We start from the raw sequence: 19,574 nt of genomic DNA, 5'->3' as shown, positions 1-19,574 counted from the left end.
TAGAAAAAAGTCCTTTAATAGAGTTTTTCTTTTATAACTTAAATAACTTAAGATTGAAAAAAGGGTAAAATACCAAAGCGTCTTAACAAAAAGCTGGGAAAAGAAGGGACAGTTTTATTAGAACCCTGCCTGGATCTCCCCAACCCCCCCGCCCCCCACTAGTCCATGGTTCGTGCCAGGCACCGTGCACCCCTAGAGCCGCCGGAGTGCCCGCTTTTTGTCCGTCTTCTTCTTTGCCAGCTGTTTCTTGTCCCTGTCGCCGGCATGTTTCTTGGCCATGGGGCCCTCGCCCCCGGGGGCCAGGGCGGCTGCAGAGGAGGAGCAGGGGTCGGCGGGATCCTTGCTGGCCCCCCGCAGGCTGGAGGGCTGGGCATGGATCTCCGTCAGCAGGCGGGCCCGGGCGGCGTACTCCTCATAGTTCTCCAGGAGGAGGCGCCCCGCTTCCTCGTTCAGGGCCGACTCGGGGTTGGGGTGGATCAGCAAGCACTTGATGGTCTGCGGGGGACAGAGAGGGGACGGGGTTAACCCGAGTGGGGGCTCCCCACCGCTTCATTCCTGAAGGAAGGCAACAAGCCAAGGTGCCATGGGGCTCCCTCCAGTCTGGCCCCTTCCACTGACAGCTGCAGCTGGCAGGTCAGGAGGCCCAGCTTGTCCTTCTTATTACAAGGCTGGTACCCCCTGGGCACCCAGCACAGCCAGACAAGTACCAAACCTCCCCCCTGCCACCTGCCTCTGGATCTAATCTTTCCAGGTGCCTAGAGATCTGGGGCACCCCCAAAAGCCAGGCTCCGCTGAGGCACCCCAAGAATCAACGCAGGCAAAAATCAACATGGCAATTTCTCATCGGTTGCCGCTGACCTTCAGTTTTGGTCCTGGTTAAGGGTCCCAGCTGCTGGCTAGAGACCCAATTTCTGTGGGGAGCGCTGGGGGGCAGAAGCTGGGGAAGGAACGCGCAGTTGACAGGATCTGGCCTCGGCCCAGGCTTCCGGGAGAGAAGGCAAATCCAGTGGGTGCAGCTTTAGGCAAGACTGCTTGGCCTTCCCTCTCCAGGGCACCCCCCCCCCACCAAGGAAAGGGGATGCCAAAAGCCACAGGAACACCAGAGACGCACGGCTCCCAAGGGACTCTGCTGCCCCTGTTGATTGTGCAGGGGAGGTGCCCAGACAGGCAGGTGAGGGCCAGCAGGTTGAAGCTGGCAGCCAGCCCAGTCTGGGCAGCTCTACCTGCCAGGCCAGGCCCTGCAGTGCTAGGGGCTGTACATGTGCACACTCCCCACCCCACGGAGAGGATGATACAGGCCGAAAAGGGTCTGCTCCTTTGGTACTTCCAAAGGGCCACACCACTGCATCCTTGTCCCTCTCAATCCCCTGGGGGCCACCTGCCCAGCCCCCTCTTTTCCTGGGACACCTGGTGAACCATCCCCCATCCCCTCCCTGTGTGCCCACCGTTCCCTTCCTCCCACCACACCACAGCCCCCCATTTCCCTCCTCCCACCACACCAGGCCCACATCCTCCCAGCAGTGCCCCCCCCATTTCCCTCCTCCCACCACAGTCCCCCAGCCCCTCCCAAGCCAGGGCCTATGTGCCCCCCATCCCCTTTCCACCATACCAGAGCCACTCAGCGCCCCACAACAGGTGGACTCCTGCCCTTCCTTCAGGAAGCAGGGGCAGCGAACGACCGGCCCCCCGCAGCAGCCTCCAGACCAGATGTGCAGGGCGCAGCCTCAAGCTGCTGGCGGCCGTGGAACCAGCGAGGGGGGGGCGAGCCTGGGGCAAGGGGCCCTGAGCTCATCTGCTGATGGGCCAGACACCTGGCATTGCTGCAGCACCCGTCACCCTGCCCCCATCCCAGTGCCGAGATGCGACCACCTCTGGGCCAGGAACTGTGGCAGTCGCAGAGTGCGACAGCGAAGGGGGACGGAGCCCCCAGGCGGGACTTTGGGTTGTTTGCCCTCTCCTTCCCACGCTCTGCTGCGCCTGGCCTGCGTTCCCACCTCCCAGCCCTGGCCCCAGGCTGCACCACCACCTGAGCTCCACTCAGCCCGGGGGCCCATCCACACACCAGCACCAACGGGACCCGGCTGGGGGGCAGCCTCAGGGATGGTCAAAGACACAGTCCATCCTAGTATGGCCCCTGGGGGGCCAGGAACAACCCCACTGCAGGGCACCCTGGCCACACCCCCTGCAGTGGGGGGAAATTCTGGGGGCCATTTCCACCCCCATCACATGGCTGTCCTGGCCTGTGGGTACCCTGTGGAAGTATCTGACCATCAAGCACTGAAAGACTGAGTGTCCACGGCCTAAACAGCCTCATTCCCACATGCCCGGCCACCCGGGAGCGGCCCCCAGGATCCGACCCACAGCTGCTCCACATACCCAGGATTCCCATGGCCTGCCTTGCTTTCCGGCTCCAGGTTGTAGAGATCCTGGCCACCCCCGTCCCTGGGCACCAGATCGAACAGCTCGCTGAGAACTCCCCAGAGCGGTCGTTCTCCTGGGTAGGGGCGGGCTTGTCGCTGGAGCCCTAGCTGGGGAAACTGAGGCCTGGCCACAGGATGCGACAACAGGCAGCACGAGGAACAGAACCCAGCTCACTCCAAGCAGAGTGCTAGATCCACCCTCCCACAAGGCAGAGTTTAACCACAGCGGTTTCTTATGACCAGATTTCAGGGGCTCATCTGGCCCCCTCAGCCTTTGGATTTATCCTCCTAGTGCCCCCCCGAGAGGTAGGGCAGGGCAGCTCTCACTGTTATAGGAGGGGACACTGAGGCACAGATTAAAGGTGTCTCCCCACTGCAGAGACTACCAGCAGCTACACCAGCCCAACCCCAGAGCGTGGATGCAGCCACGCCACCAGATGGGTTATACATGGACAGAAGCATTCTCCCACCATCCTAGCTACGGCTGTAAATATATCGAGGCGCTCAGATAACACGGTGGCAGGAACCCACTGAGCGTGTCTTCGGTCATTTGTGTAATCGGACGGCCAAAGGTGGACGTGACTCCATGGGGGGCGGAGAAGACGTCTAATGTGCTAGAAGCCGACTGATTAAGTAGGAAGTTAGAAAATGGAAAGGGGGGAAAAACAGGCGTCTTCCTGTACAACAGCCCCTCACTCGGCTCTGCCCATCATCCCAGGGGGGAAGCAGGAGCAATCGCCCAGGCAGAAAGAAAAGGATGGTGGGGGGAGAGGATGGGGGGAAATGGGACACCCAGAGCACCCAATGTGAGGGAGGGGGACCACGGGAGACCCTGAAATGCAGGGGGCTGGAAGGATCGCCCCAGGGGATGCAGTGAGCTCATGCAGTGTTTGAAACAGAGGGTCCCTTTGAGGTTTTAAAGCCTCCAGTCGTCCAAGCTAGGAAAACACCCAGCCGGGCGGCAGGACATTTAACCTGACCGGCGCTGCTGTCACTACTGGCTGATCCCATTTGGGGACAGACAGCTGGGGTAGCACACACCAGACCCTAGGGGGCGCTGCGCTGATGGAAACCTGTCCCACTGTATCAGATCTCTGGGGGGAGAAAGGGGTGGGGGAGGCCTGTGGGGTAATCAAGTTGTGCCCTCCAAAGTTCCCTGCAGCTTCAGACAGTGCCTGACCCAGGATTGCCGTGCAGTGTTAAACAGTGCCACACCCCACCCCAGAAGGGGCTGCTGCTCAGCAACAAGTGAGGGGCCCCAGTATAACCAACCCCCCTGCCCCACCCCAGAGCAGCTGCATCTCAGCACCATGTGAGGGGTCCCCATATACCCAACCCCAGCCCCCCACCCCAGAGGGGCTGCATCTCAGCACTGTGTGAGGGGTCCCTGTATACCCAGGCCCTGCATCATCATCATCCCCCCCTTCCCCCCCCGGAAGCTTCAACAGCCTTAGCAAATACTGGGCTTGGTGACCCCTGCAGCTCCCCTTTGATGACCTTGTACCCAGAGCCTGGGGTTTTCCCCTCATCAGAAAGATCAACTCCCAAAAGCACAGCGCCCCCTAGTGCCAGCCCTGCCTGCTAGAGGAGAGCACCCCCTGCTGAGCCCTGGCCTTGCAGCACAGCACTCCTAGCACCACCCTGGGGAGAGCACCCCCTGCTGGCCCGTCAGCTTACCAGCAGTACGTGCTTAATGCCCAGCTCTGCCTTCCAGTCTTTCTTGAGGACGTTGACGCAGATCTCGCCGCTGGCCCCCACGTTGGGGTGGAAGATCTTGGTGAGGAAGTAGCCCTTGGGTGGCGCGGCTGGGAAATCCTTGCCCAGGATGAGCTTCATGCGGAAGACGCCCCCGGCGTAGGGCGTCCCCTCTGCCAAGGGAGCAGAGCAGGTAAGAAGGGATCCACTCCCACATGCCAGCCCCCCACCTCCATGGGGTATGTCCCCACCCCCAACTTGCCCAGAACAGCCCCACAAGGCTAGGGGGGCACCAGGCTGCAGGGGAAGATGACAGCAAGTCATGGCTGGGGAAGGACCAAAATGAATGACCCCCCGCGGCCCAGAAAGGCCCTGTCTGTGCCGGGGGAAGCAGCCGGGGGCAGGGTTGGGGGCTCGCCCGGCATGGCCACCCAGCAACAGTTTATGACAGGAAGTTCAGAATCCTGTCTTCTAGTGACACCGCAGAGTAACTGCTTCCTGCCCCGGCAGTTCTCAGGTGCTGGGGGGCCATGGCTGGCACCTTGGGAAACCTCAGGGGAACGTCCACTCCCAAGCATGAGGAGGTCCTGGTCAGAGATGCTGCCTTCTGCACTGCATGGGGGTCAGCAGGGACTGTGCCCCACACTGAGCCCCCACCCAACCCCTGGCTCCCTGCAGTCCAGCACCCCCTGCTGAGCCCCCCTCCCCGGCACCCTGCAGCATGGCGCCCCCTGCTGAGCCCCAGGACAGCAGCCCCAACACCACACTGAGGTCAAAGCAGGGATCACAGCGCCCTCTTCAGAAAGAGATAGACTCCTCCAGCCTCAGGCAAGAGCAGAAGGATTAAACACAGTGGGGGAGGTGGCAGCTAGCAAGGGGGGAGGCCCCAGAGGAAAAGCCATGCCCCCTTGCAGCCACTAGCCACGCCCCCCATGCAGCCAGCCACACCCCCCATCTCACCAGGTCCTTCGATGGTGACCTGGACATCTGTGATGTCCTCCTCATTGGGGAAGACCTTGATGCCCTCCGGCGGGTCCGACGTCAGGGTGGAGACCTCCTTGTAGACCAGCCGGATGACGTGAGGCGGCAGGTTTTCCACGTTCGAGTTCTGCAGGAGAGGGGGACGTGAGCACGTCACAGACTAAGTGATAACCTGCTCTGGGGGTGGGGAGCCCCATCCTCTGCCCACCCCCGCCAGCAGGGCCCAGCAGTTATGCTCGGGCGGATGTGCCCAACGAACTCCAGACCCGCATAGGCCTGGAAAACAGAGGGGAGCTCAGGAAGGGCAGGAGCATTAGGGGCCAAGCATGCCAGGAACAGGCACGGTGGGGCATTAGGGTCAGCACCGACAGAGAGGAGAGCACCCCCTAAGGAGCGCCCCAAGCTGCCCCCTTCCGGGCCCAAGGCCTCCCCTCCCAGTGTTCTCTCTGCCCGGTCCAGGTTGGCTTTGAGCCCCAAGATCTTGCATTCCTTCACGGTAAGAAGAGCTGCGCAGACTTGAGCCTCTGCAATCAGCTCCGGTGCCCACCCACCCCCAGCTGTCTTAGGGCCCCTCTAGGTCACCCATTAACTCAGCCCCCTGCCCCACTTGGTGCAACAGGGAAGCACCATTCACACCGAGACTGAGTCACAGGACCTGGGAATAGGAAGCGAGTGGCTCTGGCGAAGATGAAACCCAGAGAGATTAAAAGGGGAGGCTGCCCTTCAGCTTCAGCCACCCACTGATTTCTCCTCCCCCAATCCTTGTCTTGGGATCTCCCCCAAAACCAGTGGGCACTGCCCAGGGACACAGACTGGCTTTAACGAGGCTACTCGAGGGGCTGGTCCATGAGGATCAGTTGGGATCTGATGCTCTGGATTCATCCCCAGAGGTGGCAGAGCAAAATCCCCCCCACCCAAGAGAAAGACTCTAGGGAGGTGCAGGTCAGCTTGTCACACTCACACTTTATCAAGCAGCGGCATCTTCCTGAGTCTGCAGGCCTCTCCTCCCCCTTAAACGCTGTAGCACTTAAGTGTTGGGGGAGGCCTTCAAAGATATTGACCACCTAGAGACAGATCCAAAGATGCCCCCCCACCCTCATTCTTGTTAGGCATACTAACAAGGATGAGGCCCCCACTGTGCTAGGGACTCAAGACCCTCTATAAGATTCGGGGCGGGGGAGAGAGACAGGGGGAGGGGAGGCTCTGCTATTTGCATTCCTAAAGCGAGGCCCAGTTTTTGAAAGCCAAGCCTGGTCTCTGAAGATGCTGGGAGCTTTCAAGGGAGGTGGATTTTGGTTTCAGCCCCTTCAGGGTCTCTGCCGGGGTTTAGGGGACGCTTCACAAGCCGGGACAAGCCTCAGAAGAAGCTACAACCAGCCCCAGAGCCACTGCAATTCCCAGATCCAGGGGAAGGTGCAGATTTAGCCCCGGCAAATGGCTATCCCAGGAGATCAGATGCATCTTCACAGAAGAGACAGCAAGGTCTGCTGACCACACACCGCACCGCAGGCCACGAGCCTCAGCCCTGTCTCAGATTCAGCTGCCCTGGGAAATCTTGCTCAGCCAGCCGTCCAGAGTTATGGGTTCAGGGTCACCCCCCAAAGTCCTGGTTTTTTGATGCCAATTGAGACCCACTAACTCATGTCATGCCACAGAGGACAGCCCAGCAGGCATCAGATGGGGATGACTCACAGGCACTCCTGGATTAGCACACGAGGGCCAGACACACACTACAGGCTCAGTGCCCCAGTGCAGCTCAAGGGGACCCCTGAGTACCTTCCCCGCCCCAATCTCAAACCAAGTCAGTTTTACACACCCACACACACCCCCTTACAACCAGCCTGGGACATGGCATTGGCCTCCAAAGAGAGGAGCTAAGAAGCCAGCAGCAAAAGTGTCCTGGGATAGGAGGCAGCAGATTGGGTAGAAGCGGCCTCCTTGATCCAGCCTCTAAAATGTAAATACAAAGGAGCTACAAAGCCAGGAAGCTCTGGCTAAAGGAGGAGACTGTGGTCAAGGCAGGCCAGGCCTGTAAACAGGACTTCCCAAAGGCAGATTTCACCTCCTCACCCCAGCCCACAATGCTCCAAAAGCCATCAGCCCGGCCAGCCTGGATCCCTGGCACCGCACGGGCGCTAGGCCCTACTGCCGATAAAACACGGGGGATCCTTTAAAGATCGTTGTGCCGCGTTACATGGCAGGTGACAGAAAGGATCCAGAGATGAAGCTACATAACAAATATGCAATCCAAGCCCTCCTCTAAGCCAGCCTGTGACTGTCCGCCCTGGCTGAGCCATTATTACCCAGCACAGACAGTTCCTCACCGGGGCTCTGCGGTGCTGCACAGAGACATTTTAGAAAGCATGCTGCATTTGCTCCGCGGGGCTATGCCCAGGGAAGAAATTACACGGCAGCCACCTCTACACCGTTTTAGTAACAGCAACTCTCCTCTCCATGGGCCAGTTTCACACCAGAGGCCTGTTCAGAATTAGGCTGCTAGCCGCTTTTGAAAAGTGGCAAGCAATCAGGAGGTGCCCAATTCGAGCCACCCCCCCTCCCCCAAAAAAAGGGGCTCTTGGTTTTCCTGTGGGGAGGTGAAAAGAAAAGAAAAATCATGCATCCGAAAAAAACGAAGTGCTTTTGAAAAGTCCCGGCCTTTGCTGGCAACAAGATCTGGGCTGGAGAAGATCTAAACATTAATAAGCAGATGATCTGAAAAGCAGGCTAGTAAGAGCATCCTTGGCACCCATGTAAGTGTAAGACCCTTTGTACCTGCACTAGAATCTGACAGCCTGACCCATGGCACATGCCAGCCAGCCACCAAAAACTTTCTACCATGTATTCTTAAACCATGCAAGATCAGCATCAAAATCCACTAGCCCAATCACAGGGCTAACTAGCCCAGTACATAGTTGCCTCAAACCAACCAGCTGGCCTAGTAACTTCTTGCCCCTTAGTTTTTTTCCCCCCCACCTTAAACACCCATCGTGAAAATAATTACAATTTTACACTCAAAAGTCACTAGGGCAAGTCACCAGGATCGTGCGAGGCCTGTATAAGAAAGCCATCCATGCAGATCCCTCACTGTCCAAAATAAGTGGTACCTGGCAAGTCACCAGACTTGTGTAGAAGAAATCATACATGCAGATCGTTTTTTGTCCAGTCCTTTCCAGGGATGAACCATCACCCGGCAGACAAGACACACAGAGATACATACATACCTGCCACGCGTTCAGATCCTCCTTACAAACAGCATGCAATACAGAGCTAAGCAAATTAGAACACCATTTCTTGTTCCCACAGCGGCACCCAACAGAGAAGATATTTTGAAAGGCCACGTGGTTGTCAGGTTACCCAGAGATTTAAAAAACTCTACAGAGCTTAGGAGCCACTTTTAGTATTATTGATAATAAGAGAAGCAGCAAAAATTAGACCCACCTCTGATGACTGTCAGACCCGATTAAATCTATACACTTTTTTTAAAAGGCAGCCTTTATCGATAACCCGTAAAAACATGCAGCCACCTTTCACCTCCCTCTAATATTGGGGCAGATTGTTGCCTACATTTTTAAAAAACAGCTGTTTAATAAATGAGGCACACCAAAAAAAAATCAAAACTTTCACCCCAGGTTTAGGGCCTATTAAAGTCTTTCCTTTTAAATAAGCACCGGCTACAGCTTTTAAAGAACCAGATGCCCCAATCTCATCCCATTAAATACCTGTTTGTTCAATACTTCCTAACACACCAATGTACCCACTGGACCTTAAACGAATTGCGGCCCCTGTTATTTCTAAACACAGCCACTGCTTTTGGCTAATGACTCCCTAAATGCAGTTGCCCCCCAAGGCTAGGCCCCTAACCTTAAAGGGCTAATGGGATCCACCTCCCAGTTTCCATGCCTCGTGCATCCTACCCCGAACTACAACCAGGTCCTAGTAAAAACCCAACCAAAGCTGCTGTTATCGATAATGGAGCTGCCTGCCCCATAAGCTCTTGCTAGCAGCCCCACCCCATTAAGGGGGCTCAGGCAAGCACCCCCCACAAAATGAGGTCAAACCCCTCCAAAAAATTGCTACCCCGTAACCTGGTGGGTGCCTGGGGAAAGCAGAGATCAAGGGAGCAAGAACCACTCACCATGGCGGTGGGTCTGGGCTGAGGTTAGCAGAGACCAGGTGCCCCCTGCACAGGCAGGGCACCCCCTAAATCTGGGGGTTACCCCCCCAGCCCTAATAGGGTGGCCCAACCCTATAGAGCTCACCCCTTTGCTTTGCAGGGTGGGGAGAGGCAGGGTCTCTTCCCAGGCCCCCCCCTCCCCACCTGTGCCAACCAGGCTCTCCCTTTTCCTTCTACCTGGCCCCCCCAATCTGGGCTGTCCCCTTGCAGGGATTCCCCCCTCCTGGCTTCTCTCCAATCGCCTCCCACCCTCACTGGACCTGGGCTAGTGCCCAGCAAGGGACTTTATAGCCTTTGGCCCGGGCCGACCACGCCCTTTCGAATCCCGGCCGCCCAATCAGGCCCGGTGGAACGGAGGGGTTTAAACCCCCCCTCCTGCCTTCCCCAGGAGGACGTTGACAACAAATGTCCGCGACGGGCAGGAGCCAATGGGAAAGGGGGAGAGGGGCGGGGCCAGCCGCCCGATTGGCGGGATTTGAATATGAACGCGTGGAGGCGGCGGTTTGAGAGGCAGGAGGGAGGGGGGAAGAGGGAGCACAGGGTTGTTTACCCCTAACGGTCGGGGAGAGGGGCGGGGCAGCGATTTGAAATGCCGGATTGACGGTCTCCGAAGCCAATGGGGACGGAGAAGCCCGTGCGGAAGGGGGAGGGCGGGACACGATCCACTTCCCACACAGGGGCGCGACCTTTTAGAAAAAAACTGAGAGGAGGAGGCGGGACTTCCCTTTATTTTGTTGAAAATGGCAGCCCAAGCAGCCAATTAGAGCTAAAGGAGCGAACGCCCTCCCTGTACATAGCCTTATAAATATTCATATAATATGCAAATATGACATAAGCCAATCAGCTCATGGAATTGGGGCTGTGGGCAGGGGGAGAATTAGGGTCACCCTAACGTAAAGGAATGTCTGCACCCCATCTCAGCGAGGCCTGGGGGGCTGACCCCAGAGGGGAGAGGCTGTGTGACCCCTTCCCTGCCCTCCTGAGCTACCCCAGAGGCTGTGTGTGTGTGTGTCATGAGCCCTGTAGTGCTCCAGGAAGGGAGGGAGATTCCCCGCCAGGAAAGCAGGGAGGAGGCACCCTTGGCAGGCGGCGTGGGGGGCATCTGTGCTCCCTTCTCTGAGAATATTAAGGCCCAAGGCCTGGTATTTGGGGTGCCCTGTAAAACGCCCTCGGGCCCTCTGGCCAGCAGCTCCAGGGCCACGGGGCCTGGCCATGTCCCCTGCTGGGCGGCTCCAACCCGTCGGGCCAGGCCGGTGCAGAACTGCTGCTGTCCTGCACCAGGCAGGGGGCGACGGGTCCCCATACACCCAGCCCCTATGCCCCACCCCAGAGAGGCCGCATCCCAGCTGGGCGAGGGATCCATGGATACCCAGCCCCCACATCCTGCCCCAGAGGGGGCCAGGTCTTAGTGCCAGGCAAGGGGTCATCGGATCCCCAGCACCTGTTCCCCATGCCAGAAAGTCCACGTCTCAGCCCTGGGTGGGGTCCCCCTGTATAACCAGCCCCCGCATCCCACCCCAGAGGGGGCACATCCCAGCACCAGGCTAGGGTCCCCCTGTATAACCAGCCCCCGCGTCCCACCCCAGAGGAGGCAGATCCCAGCACCAGGTGAGGGGTCCCCAAATACCCAGGTCCCCACCCCATCCCATAGGGGCCATGTCCCAGCGGCAGGCGAGGGGGGTCCCCATGTAACTGGCCTCTGCCCCCCTAGAGGGGCCAAACTGCACACTGTCGTAACAGCTGACAGCAAGGGGAGGACTCAAAACCAGCAGCAGGAAACATCAGTTTATTCAAAATCCCAAAATTACAGCAATTCCCGGGTACTTTATAACAACTTTATTTCTCCTTTAAATACATATGGAGTCACTGGCCTATGGGTTGAGCCCAGAGTCCTTCGAGATTTGCCGCACCCGCTGGCGTGGTCCCCTGATTCATTGAGTCGGTAGTTAATTACTTTGATTATTATTAATTATTAGGGTTTTGTTTTGTTTTTTTGCTTGTAATTCCGTTTAAATTAACCTGATTTGGTTCTGGCGCCTTTCGAGTTCTGTGCGATCCAGGGGCTGCGTCATTTTTGTAGCTGGACGGGGCTCCCGCAGGGGTAAGCACGTGAACCCCCATGCCAGGCCGGGGGAGTTCAGAGCCAGAAGGGCGACCCCACCAACTCGCCTCCCCGCACTCTGCCTGCCGCACTGGGGTTTGGAAGGCTGCCCCCCGGCTGCCCACAAGGGGGCGTCCTTGTACCTACCTCTGAGACAGCTGGTGCTGCCCACTGCCAGAGATGCGATCAGCCGGGATCAGATACCGGGCTAGATGGGCCCACAGGTCTAATCTGGAGTGAGCTGGCAGGGGGTGGGCTACTGAACTAGATGGGCCCATGGGTCTTATTTGGGGTGGGGGGGCAGAGAGAGGGCAGGGTACAAGGCTAAATGGACCCTTTGCTCACTATGGGGCACTCTCCCCAGGCAGTTTGTGCAGGCCCCGATACCCCAGTTTGGTGCTAGGTGGTGTTGTGCTGCGGGGAGAATGGTGGGGGCTCAGCAAGGGCCACTGTGCTGACGGGACTGGGGCAGAGGGCGCTGGGCTGCAGGGAAGGGGCAGGGGGCTCCGCAGGGGGCGCTGGGCTGCAGGGAAAGGGCGGGGGGCTCAGCGGGGGTGCTGGGCTGCAGGGAAGGGGCGGGGGGCTCAGCGGGGGTGCTGGGCTGCAGGGAGCAGGGCAGGGGCTCAGCAGGGGGCACTGGGCTGTGGAGCAGGGAGATCAGCAGGGGGCAACATTTCCCTTTTTGTCGAAAGATGGCGTGTTCGGGGTACACTAGGAACCGCAGCCTCTGCTGGCAGAAAACGAGTCAAAGTGCGGCAGGGGAAATGGGTTCCCCGTCCTCAGCAGCTGGTTATCGGGGCCCTTCCACTACCGGGGCAAGTGGAACAACCTGATGCTAAGGCCCCTCCTGTTCCCTTGGGTTTAGTCCTGATTTCCCTGGGTTTGAGCCACAGGAGCCCAACTGATTGGTCACGGGACACTCTCGGCACCTGTCGCCCATGGTGGGGCTCCCCAGTGGGGATCTCGCACTGCGTGGGATTGGCCACCTGCTGTCTTCCTGGGCCTTTCTCAAAACGGCCTGGTGGGTGAGGAGGAGCCAATGGCCACTGGGCAAGTAGCGGCTGGCAGCCAAGGAGCCAAGAGCGGCAAGGGAATGAGAACTAGTGAAGACGCAGGGAAGAGTGAGCGATGAAGAGGGAATTGTATGCAAAGCACAGCGGACGGGGAACGAGGGGAGCTTAATGAGAAATGGTGACAAGAGAAAGAAGAACAGTGAACGGCAAAGAGCGAGCTGCACCGTGAACAGGAAGAGCGAAGAATGAAACACGAAGGCCGAATAGTGAATGAAGAATAGTGAGGGATATCTGAGAGTGCAAACTGCATAGCGGGCAATGAATGGTTAAGAGTGAAACGGTGAGCAGTGAATGGGGAGGGTGAACAATGAATAGCAAATAACGAACAGTGAACGGTGAGGAGTGAATGGGGACAGTGAACAGTGAATAGCAAATAACTAATAGTGAAAGGTGAGCAGTGAACGGGGACAGTGGAAGTGAATAACAAAGTGAACAGAGAGCAGTGAACAGGGAGGAGTGAATAGCAAATGACTATCAAGACACCCATGCTCACCACTAGCACGCTGCCAAGTGCCTAACAGACGGTGAATGGCAGAGGGTGAACGAGCGGTAACAAGCTCAGTGTAGACCCTTGTTTATAGGCCATTTATACAGCTGTTCCCCTGCGCTCAGAACCCAGGACGCCCCGCCCACACGCACAGCTGGGCACGGATGCTGCGTGCCTCGTTCCGCCGTGCCGGGGGAGCTCCCATGCACTAGGGCCTCCTGAGGAGCGACGAGAGCCCGGTGGCCGCGAAGCGAGGCCTAGGCCGGCTTTGAGGCTGGTCACACCTCGAGCGTGGGAGCCGGGGAGCCGACGCACCCGTCCGATCACACAGAACTTCGTGGGAGGCGCTGCCGTACCTGCCGGCCGGCGAAACAGACGGGCCGGAGTCAACGCCACATGTCGGCCCATCAGGAGTGGGGAGGGTGCCTCGCAAGCCGAGGCTGGGCTTTCCAGTCAGAGCCTATGGCTTAACCCTTAGCGCGTGTGACGCGACTGGTCAAAACAGTCGCGGCTCTAAAAATAGAAGACACCGTTTTATTTTTCATATTAAAAAAAATGCAAAACAAGACACCCGGGGGCTGAAGAACCGGCCCCTCGGCATCATGCCGGGAGTTCTCCAGAACTGGGCCGCGGGACGGAAGAGCGACATATCCCAGCCCCGGAGGGGAGGATGTGCCGTGGACTCCCATGGGGAGTGGGTGCTGAGCATTGGGTGGGGGGATCGGCCCAGATGGTGGGTTTTGGTCTCTGCAGGGTGCGGGCCCCCTGGCCCTGAGAGGGGCAGGGAGAGCTGGGTCTCAGGCATGGAGCAAAGGACACACCATACAACACACATTGTGCCCCTGCTGAGCCTCCCCGGATCCCGCCGTGCGCGTGCCAACACACCCAACGCCAACAGCCGGGCACAACCCGGCATGCCCACGCTGGTACCACTCCCACGTCCGCGCACCCCACACACACGTTCTCTTCATACGCAACCCACCCACGCAGCCCCTCCCAACCCCTGCACGTCCCAGAGACCCCTCACCCCTCTGCTGTCCCCCCACACCTCCATCGTCCCTCCACACCTTTCCACTGAACCCCACATTCCTCACACACTTCACAACAACCCCCACCTCCCCACAACCTCCCACCTTCCGCTGTCCCCCCACGTTCCTCCCACACCTCCGCCGTCCCCCCACATTCCTCCTGCCAACCCCCCACCTCCGTTGTCCCCTCACACCTCCTGCCACCCCCCCACATTCCTCACACACGTCTGCTGTCCCCCACATTCCTCCTGCCAACCCCCCACTTCTGTCATCCCTGCCAATCCCACCACTTCCTACTGAACCTCCCCACCTCTGCCATCCCCCCATTTCTTCCACCAAACTCCCACCTCCCCCCACGCTCCCCTCATACCTCCCGCCTTGCCCCCACCCCCTACACATACTGCCCCCATCCTCGTGCTCACTCTGGTCTGTACAATCCCTGAGGATGCCATGACCGCCCTCCCGCCCTGCTCCCAGTGACGTGGGGTGACTAGGGATCCCCCCCAGCCAGTCCCCCCACATCTCAGCACCTTTCCTCTAACACGGACCCCCACAGGGCGGGTTCCAGGTCCCGTCCTGGCCAAATGGCTGTTCATCCGGGGACCCAACCTGCCCCAGGTCAACTATGGCTTATGCTTGGAGGCATGGGACCGAGGCGGAGGACGCACTGACACCCCCCCGCCCCCCCCGACCCAGGAGGACCACACAAGGGAGGCCCACAGCGGTCTCCCAAACCGGTCCCCTCCCAAACCCATCTTGGGTTTGAGCTGACTGGGAAGATCCAAAATCCCTGGGATTATTTGGGGGGTGGTGGTGGCTCGAGTTGGGGGGCAAAGGGCAGCGTGAATGGGGCCAATGGCTCGGCTCCCTCTGCCCCCCAAAGCCTGGGGTCCCCCCCATCAGGGGAAAGTTTTGCATTGAGATACTTCCAAAAAACAACAACAACAGCAACAAAACCCTGCCCCCCCCGACCTGCCCCTCCCAACACGAAAATACCCCTGGGGCAAGGAGGGGAGGAAGAGGAAACATTAGCCCTTGATTCGAGTTCAGCGGAGGAGTGGATGTCTGGGGAGGGGGACGAAGGGGGCTCGGGAAGGAATGGGGGAGTGGAGGGGGTCCCCCACAGATCCCGGGGGCACGACGTAGTGGGGAGGTGGGGGGAATGGCTTGTGCTGCCGTCGCCAGTGTTGTGGGGCAGAAAACCCATGAGCTTCTCCCCCAGACGCTTGGGCCCCTGGGTGCTCTGCCCCAGCCAGGATGAAGGTGCTGCACCCACACCGGGCAGTAGAGAGCAGATTGGGGCCCCTGACGCTATAGCTATTCCTTGCCCCCCAGGGCCCATGGGGGCAGATCGGGGGCATGGCAGGGGTGCCCTGAGTTGTGGCTATTCCCTGTCCCCTGGGGCCCTTTGGGGGCAGCTGTGGGTCAAGGCCGGGGCGTCCTGCGCCACGGCTATTCTCTGCCCTATGGCACCAGTGAAGTCAAGGGGGCAGAGCCCAGCTGACCTCATCCAAAGATCCTGAGAAGGGAGCAGGGGGGCTGAAATCTAGCTGGGGGAGGGGAAGGTTGGAGGCTGGGGCTCCCCATCCGGAAGGGTAAGCTTATAGCTTTGCCACCCCTGGATGATCAGGCAGGGGGATGTGGGGAAAGAAAATCGCCCCTCAAAAGGGGGCCCTAAAAAAACAAATCCTAACCCCCCCCCCCCGCCTGGTATGTCCTGCAGCCTGAGCCTTAAAAGGAGCGGCCTCTGAATTCAGAGTGTCCAAAGGGTTAACTGCCGGGGGCAGGGTGGTGTTTTGAAAGGGGGAGGCAGGGAGGGGAGCATGAGAGATTGGCTAAAAGGACAAGGGGAGTTAAAGGCAATGCTTTTTTCCACATGATGTGGAATGAACTCACCGTGGCGGGGGTTGTTGAAAACAAGAATTTAGGGTGGTTCAAAAGGGGAGAGGACAGGTCCAGCCTGCGTTACGCTGGGGGATAGACTAGGCAATCCCAGTGCTCCCAACAGGCCCCAGACTCTATGGAGAACAGGGCTCTCCAGCGGGAACATAACGTGGGAAGGGATATCCAACCAGTCTTAGGGGGCATGGAACCCAGGAGTCCTGACACCTGACCCTCTTCCCCTGCTCTAACCACTAATTCGCTCCCCTCCCCAGGGATAGACCCCAGGAGTCCTGAGTCCCCAAACCTTCTGCTTTAACCACCTTCCCCTGAAGCATCCCGGTACTGATCACAGTCAGAGACAGGATGGGCTAGATGGGCCCATTAATCGGCTCCAGTCAATTTCCTCTCTTCCTGTGATTTCCGGATGCCATCAAGGCATTCCCAATCACCTGGCAGCACTGAGCGCCCGCCTCTCTCACAATCAGCCGCTTGAGACGGGCACCCCAAACACTGAAGCATCCCCCGCAAAAATCACAGGAGTCTAAGAACTGACCAGTGGGCAGGCCCATCTAGCCCGGTAACCGGGTCTCCACCAGTGGTCCCTACAGACTTGCTTCAGAGGAAGGGACAAGACATCCCCTGGGGGGCAAATAGACTAACCCACCCAGGGGGTTGGCTTTAAATTATTTCAGCTCTTGATTTATAACCCCAGCTGAAGAGATTGGCGACAGAGGGCCCGGCTGAATTGCCATGAGTCACAGTGACCCCTAGAGAAGCTGATCCTTTGTAGGCACCTAAGCTTTTGGCCACAGCGACATCCAGTGGTGGGGAGTTCCGCAGGCCAATAAAGCCACTCTTTGTATTGGTGTTTAAGCTACTGCCTGCCCGGGTTGCAGAGAGTCCCCTGAGGTCAGGAGCCAATGTGAAGAGAGGGGTTTTATTTAAGGCTGGACGGTCTGTACCAGAAGCCATGCCAAGGCCCTCGGGAGTTTCTAATGCCTTGGGGAAGAATAGGATTGTGTTACACCTGGGCTAAAGAGCTCCAATGGTACGTGGCCTATAAACCACTATCCATGGTACAGCCACGAAGGGGAGAGGGAGCCCTGTGGGCTAGCCTGGGTTCCAGCTGATTTTGATACATTTAGATGGAGAGCTCTGTGGGGAAGACACAGATAGTATGTATCTGGGCAGTGCCCGGCGCGACGGGGCCCCGATCTCAGTGATTCTTTGTCTGGGCAGTACCCGGTGTGATGGGGCAGCGCCTGGCCTGATGCGACTCCGCTCTCAGTGACAATATCTGTGCAGCGCCCAGCGCGGCAGGACCCCATCTCAGCGCCTCTGTATCCGTAGCAGCCGGCCATGCCCCGTAGGCATACCGCAGTGCAGAAGAGGAGCATGTTTTGGCGCTGGATGGTCGGGGTCTGAGCGCAGAGGGGGACGAAGGGATGAAAAGGTTTGAGGCTGAGACCCGTCAGAACTCTACTGGGTGATGAAATCGAAGATCCCAGGGCCTAGCAAGCGGCCCGCGAAGAAACGGAAGAGAAATAAAGAAAAAGGCATGATATGAAGACCCAGTTACCGCCCCCCCATGGCGTGGGGGTGACCCACGATCTTGGGGAGAGAGGGGCGGGGTTTGAAAGAGCTGAGGCTGTTCAAACTACATTCACGTGTGCTGGAGGGGTGGGGGCTCGTGCTCCCCCGCCCCATGGCAGTGGAGTGGGCTGGAAATCCAAAGAGCCGAAGCACTGGAAGAGAGAAACCAGAGAGCACTATATAAAGATATGTACATGGGGTTCAGCGGTGGGATGGGATGGAAGTGGAGGTTTGGCCATACCATGGCCCACCTGATGAGCTCTCAGCCCCGGCCATGAGATCCGGGGAGAGGGGGCCGCTTGCTCCCACCCTGGCGCCAGGGGGCATCTGGCCTGCTGGAGGGGAGTGTTGATGTCATCGGAAGGCACCATGGCGTCCTCATTGAATGGACGGGGCCGGCGGGCATGACATCATGGGGCGGGCTGAGTCTCAAAAGCGGCGATAGCATCAAAAAGCGGGCCAGGTCCACAGCTGTGATGTCATAAAAAAGGGGATTGGGTCCACAGCGGTGACATCATCAACAAGTGGACTGGGCCCACAGCACTGACATAATCAAAGATAGACAAAGCCCACAGTGCTGATGTCATCAAAAAAAGGAACCAGGTCCACAGAGTTGACATCACTGAATATCAACAGGGCCGACATTAAAGGTCAACAGACCCTGATGATCTTGACATCATCCATCACCAACAAAGTCCGCAGTGCTGACATAATCAAGGGTTGATGATGGCCTGGCAGTGCTTGATCTCCTCAACTATTGACCAGGCCAACTGCTGTAACATCATCAGTGACAACGCCCAGTGAACAGGCATCGTCAATCGGCGACGGAGCCACTGGACTGATGTCAAAACCAGCAGGCTGACGCCCAGGACACTGGTGTCATCCACGGTCAACGAGGTCCACAGTGTTGAGACCATGAAACGGCGATGATGTCATCAGACATCGACAAGGCCCACAGCACTCATGTTATCAATCACCGACAAGGTCCACAGTGTTGATGTCATGAGATGGAGACAGTATTGACAGCAGAGGTTGAGAGCCCTCTTGGCATCATCAAAGGTTGACCCACAGTGTTTACATCATCACAGGTTGACGGGCTTGGTGGTACTGACATCATGACACATAGACAAGGGCCACAGTGCAGATGTCATCAAAGATGGCCAGTGCTGACATCATCATCAAAAGTCAACGGGACAGCTGGTCCTGATGGAATCAAATGTTGACACAACCACAGCACTGACATAATCCTATATGGACAGGCCTGACTGTCCTGACATCATCAACCATCAACAGGGCCCACAGCACTGATGTCGGTGGACAGGCCAAATGCAATTTGACATCATCGAACGTGGATGGGTCCAACACAATCTTGCCATCATCAAATGTCAGCAAGGCCCATGGTCCTGATGTCATCCAACGGGGACAGGCCCAACACCACTTTGATATCAAATGTTGACAGGGCCCATGGTGCTGATGTCACCCAATGTGGATGGGCCCCAGGCAATCCTGACATCAACAAAAGTTGAGAGGGCCCCGAGCACTGATGTCATCAGTCATGGAGAGGCTCAACACAATCTTGACATCAAAAGTCGATAGAGCCCAGGGCACTGACATCATCTAACATGGACGGAGACAAGGCAATATTGACATTACCCAATCTCAACAGGCTCCAAGGGGCTGACGTCATCCAACGTGGATGGCTTCAAAGTGACCTTGACATCATCAAAAGTTGACAAGGCCTGTGGCGCTGAGGTCACCCAACACAGACGGGCCCAAGGCAATCTTAACATCATCACAAGTCAAGAGGGCCCACAGCAGTGATGTCACCAGTTGTGGACATCATCTAACATGGACGGAGACAAGGCAACCTCGATGTCACCCAATGTCGACAGGGCCCCAGGGGCTGACGTCATCCAGCGTGGATGGGTTCAACCTAACCCTGACATCATCAAAAGTTGACAGGACTCATGGCGCTGAGGTCATCAAAGGCGGATGCCACCAAAGCCCGGCAAAGGCCTTGAAGCCCAGCAGGCCGCCCGGTCCAAGAAAGAAGACGGGAAGGACGGGGGGGAAGACGCAGAGGAGGAGGAGGAAGAGAGCTACGGCCTTGGAAAGTGGAGTCCACCTGAGCCGGGCCC

General features: G+C 58.0%; 1 protein-coding gene across 1 annotated transcript; it reads right to left on the bottom strand.

Annotated features, from left to right (window-relative positions):
- UBE2S (ubiquitin conjugating enzyme E2 S) lies at positions 1–9,528 on the bottom strand. The gene is made up of 4 exons (XM_077840484.1): positions 9,232–9,528; positions 5,076–5,223; positions 4,098–4,288; positions 1–495 (listed from the first exon to the last, which is right to left on the bottom strand). The coding sequence occupies exons 1-4, from the start codon at positions 9,232–9,234 to the stop codon at positions 193–195; spliced, it is 645 nt and encodes a 214-aa protein (XP_077696610.1). The 5' UTR covers positions 9,235–9,528; the 3' UTR covers positions 1–192.
- Positions 9,529–19,574: the final 10,046 nt, after the last annotated feature.

Source organism: Eretmochelys imbricata, chromosome 23 (genome assembly GCF_965152235.1).
Source record: "Eretmochelys imbricata isolate rEreImb1 chromosome 23, rEreImb1.hap1, whole genome shotgun sequence".
Taxonomy (NCBI): Eukaryota; Metazoa; Chordata; order Testudines; family Cheloniidae; genus Eretmochelys; species Eretmochelys imbricata.
The sequence above is the reverse complement of the archived record's forward strand: the minus strand, read 5'-3'. Positions and strand labels throughout refer to the sequence as shown.

Coding starts and splice junctions, on each gene's coding strand:
- UBE2S (XM_077840484.1), bottom strand. Junction 4,289..5,075: donor GGTCACCATCGAAGGACCTG/GTGAGATGGGGG, acceptor CTCCCTTGGCAG/AGGGGACGCCCTACGCCGGG. Junction 496..4,097: donor GCATTAAGCACGTACTGCTG/GTAAGCTGACGG, acceptor TGTCCCCCGCAG/ACCATCAAGTGCTTGCTGAT.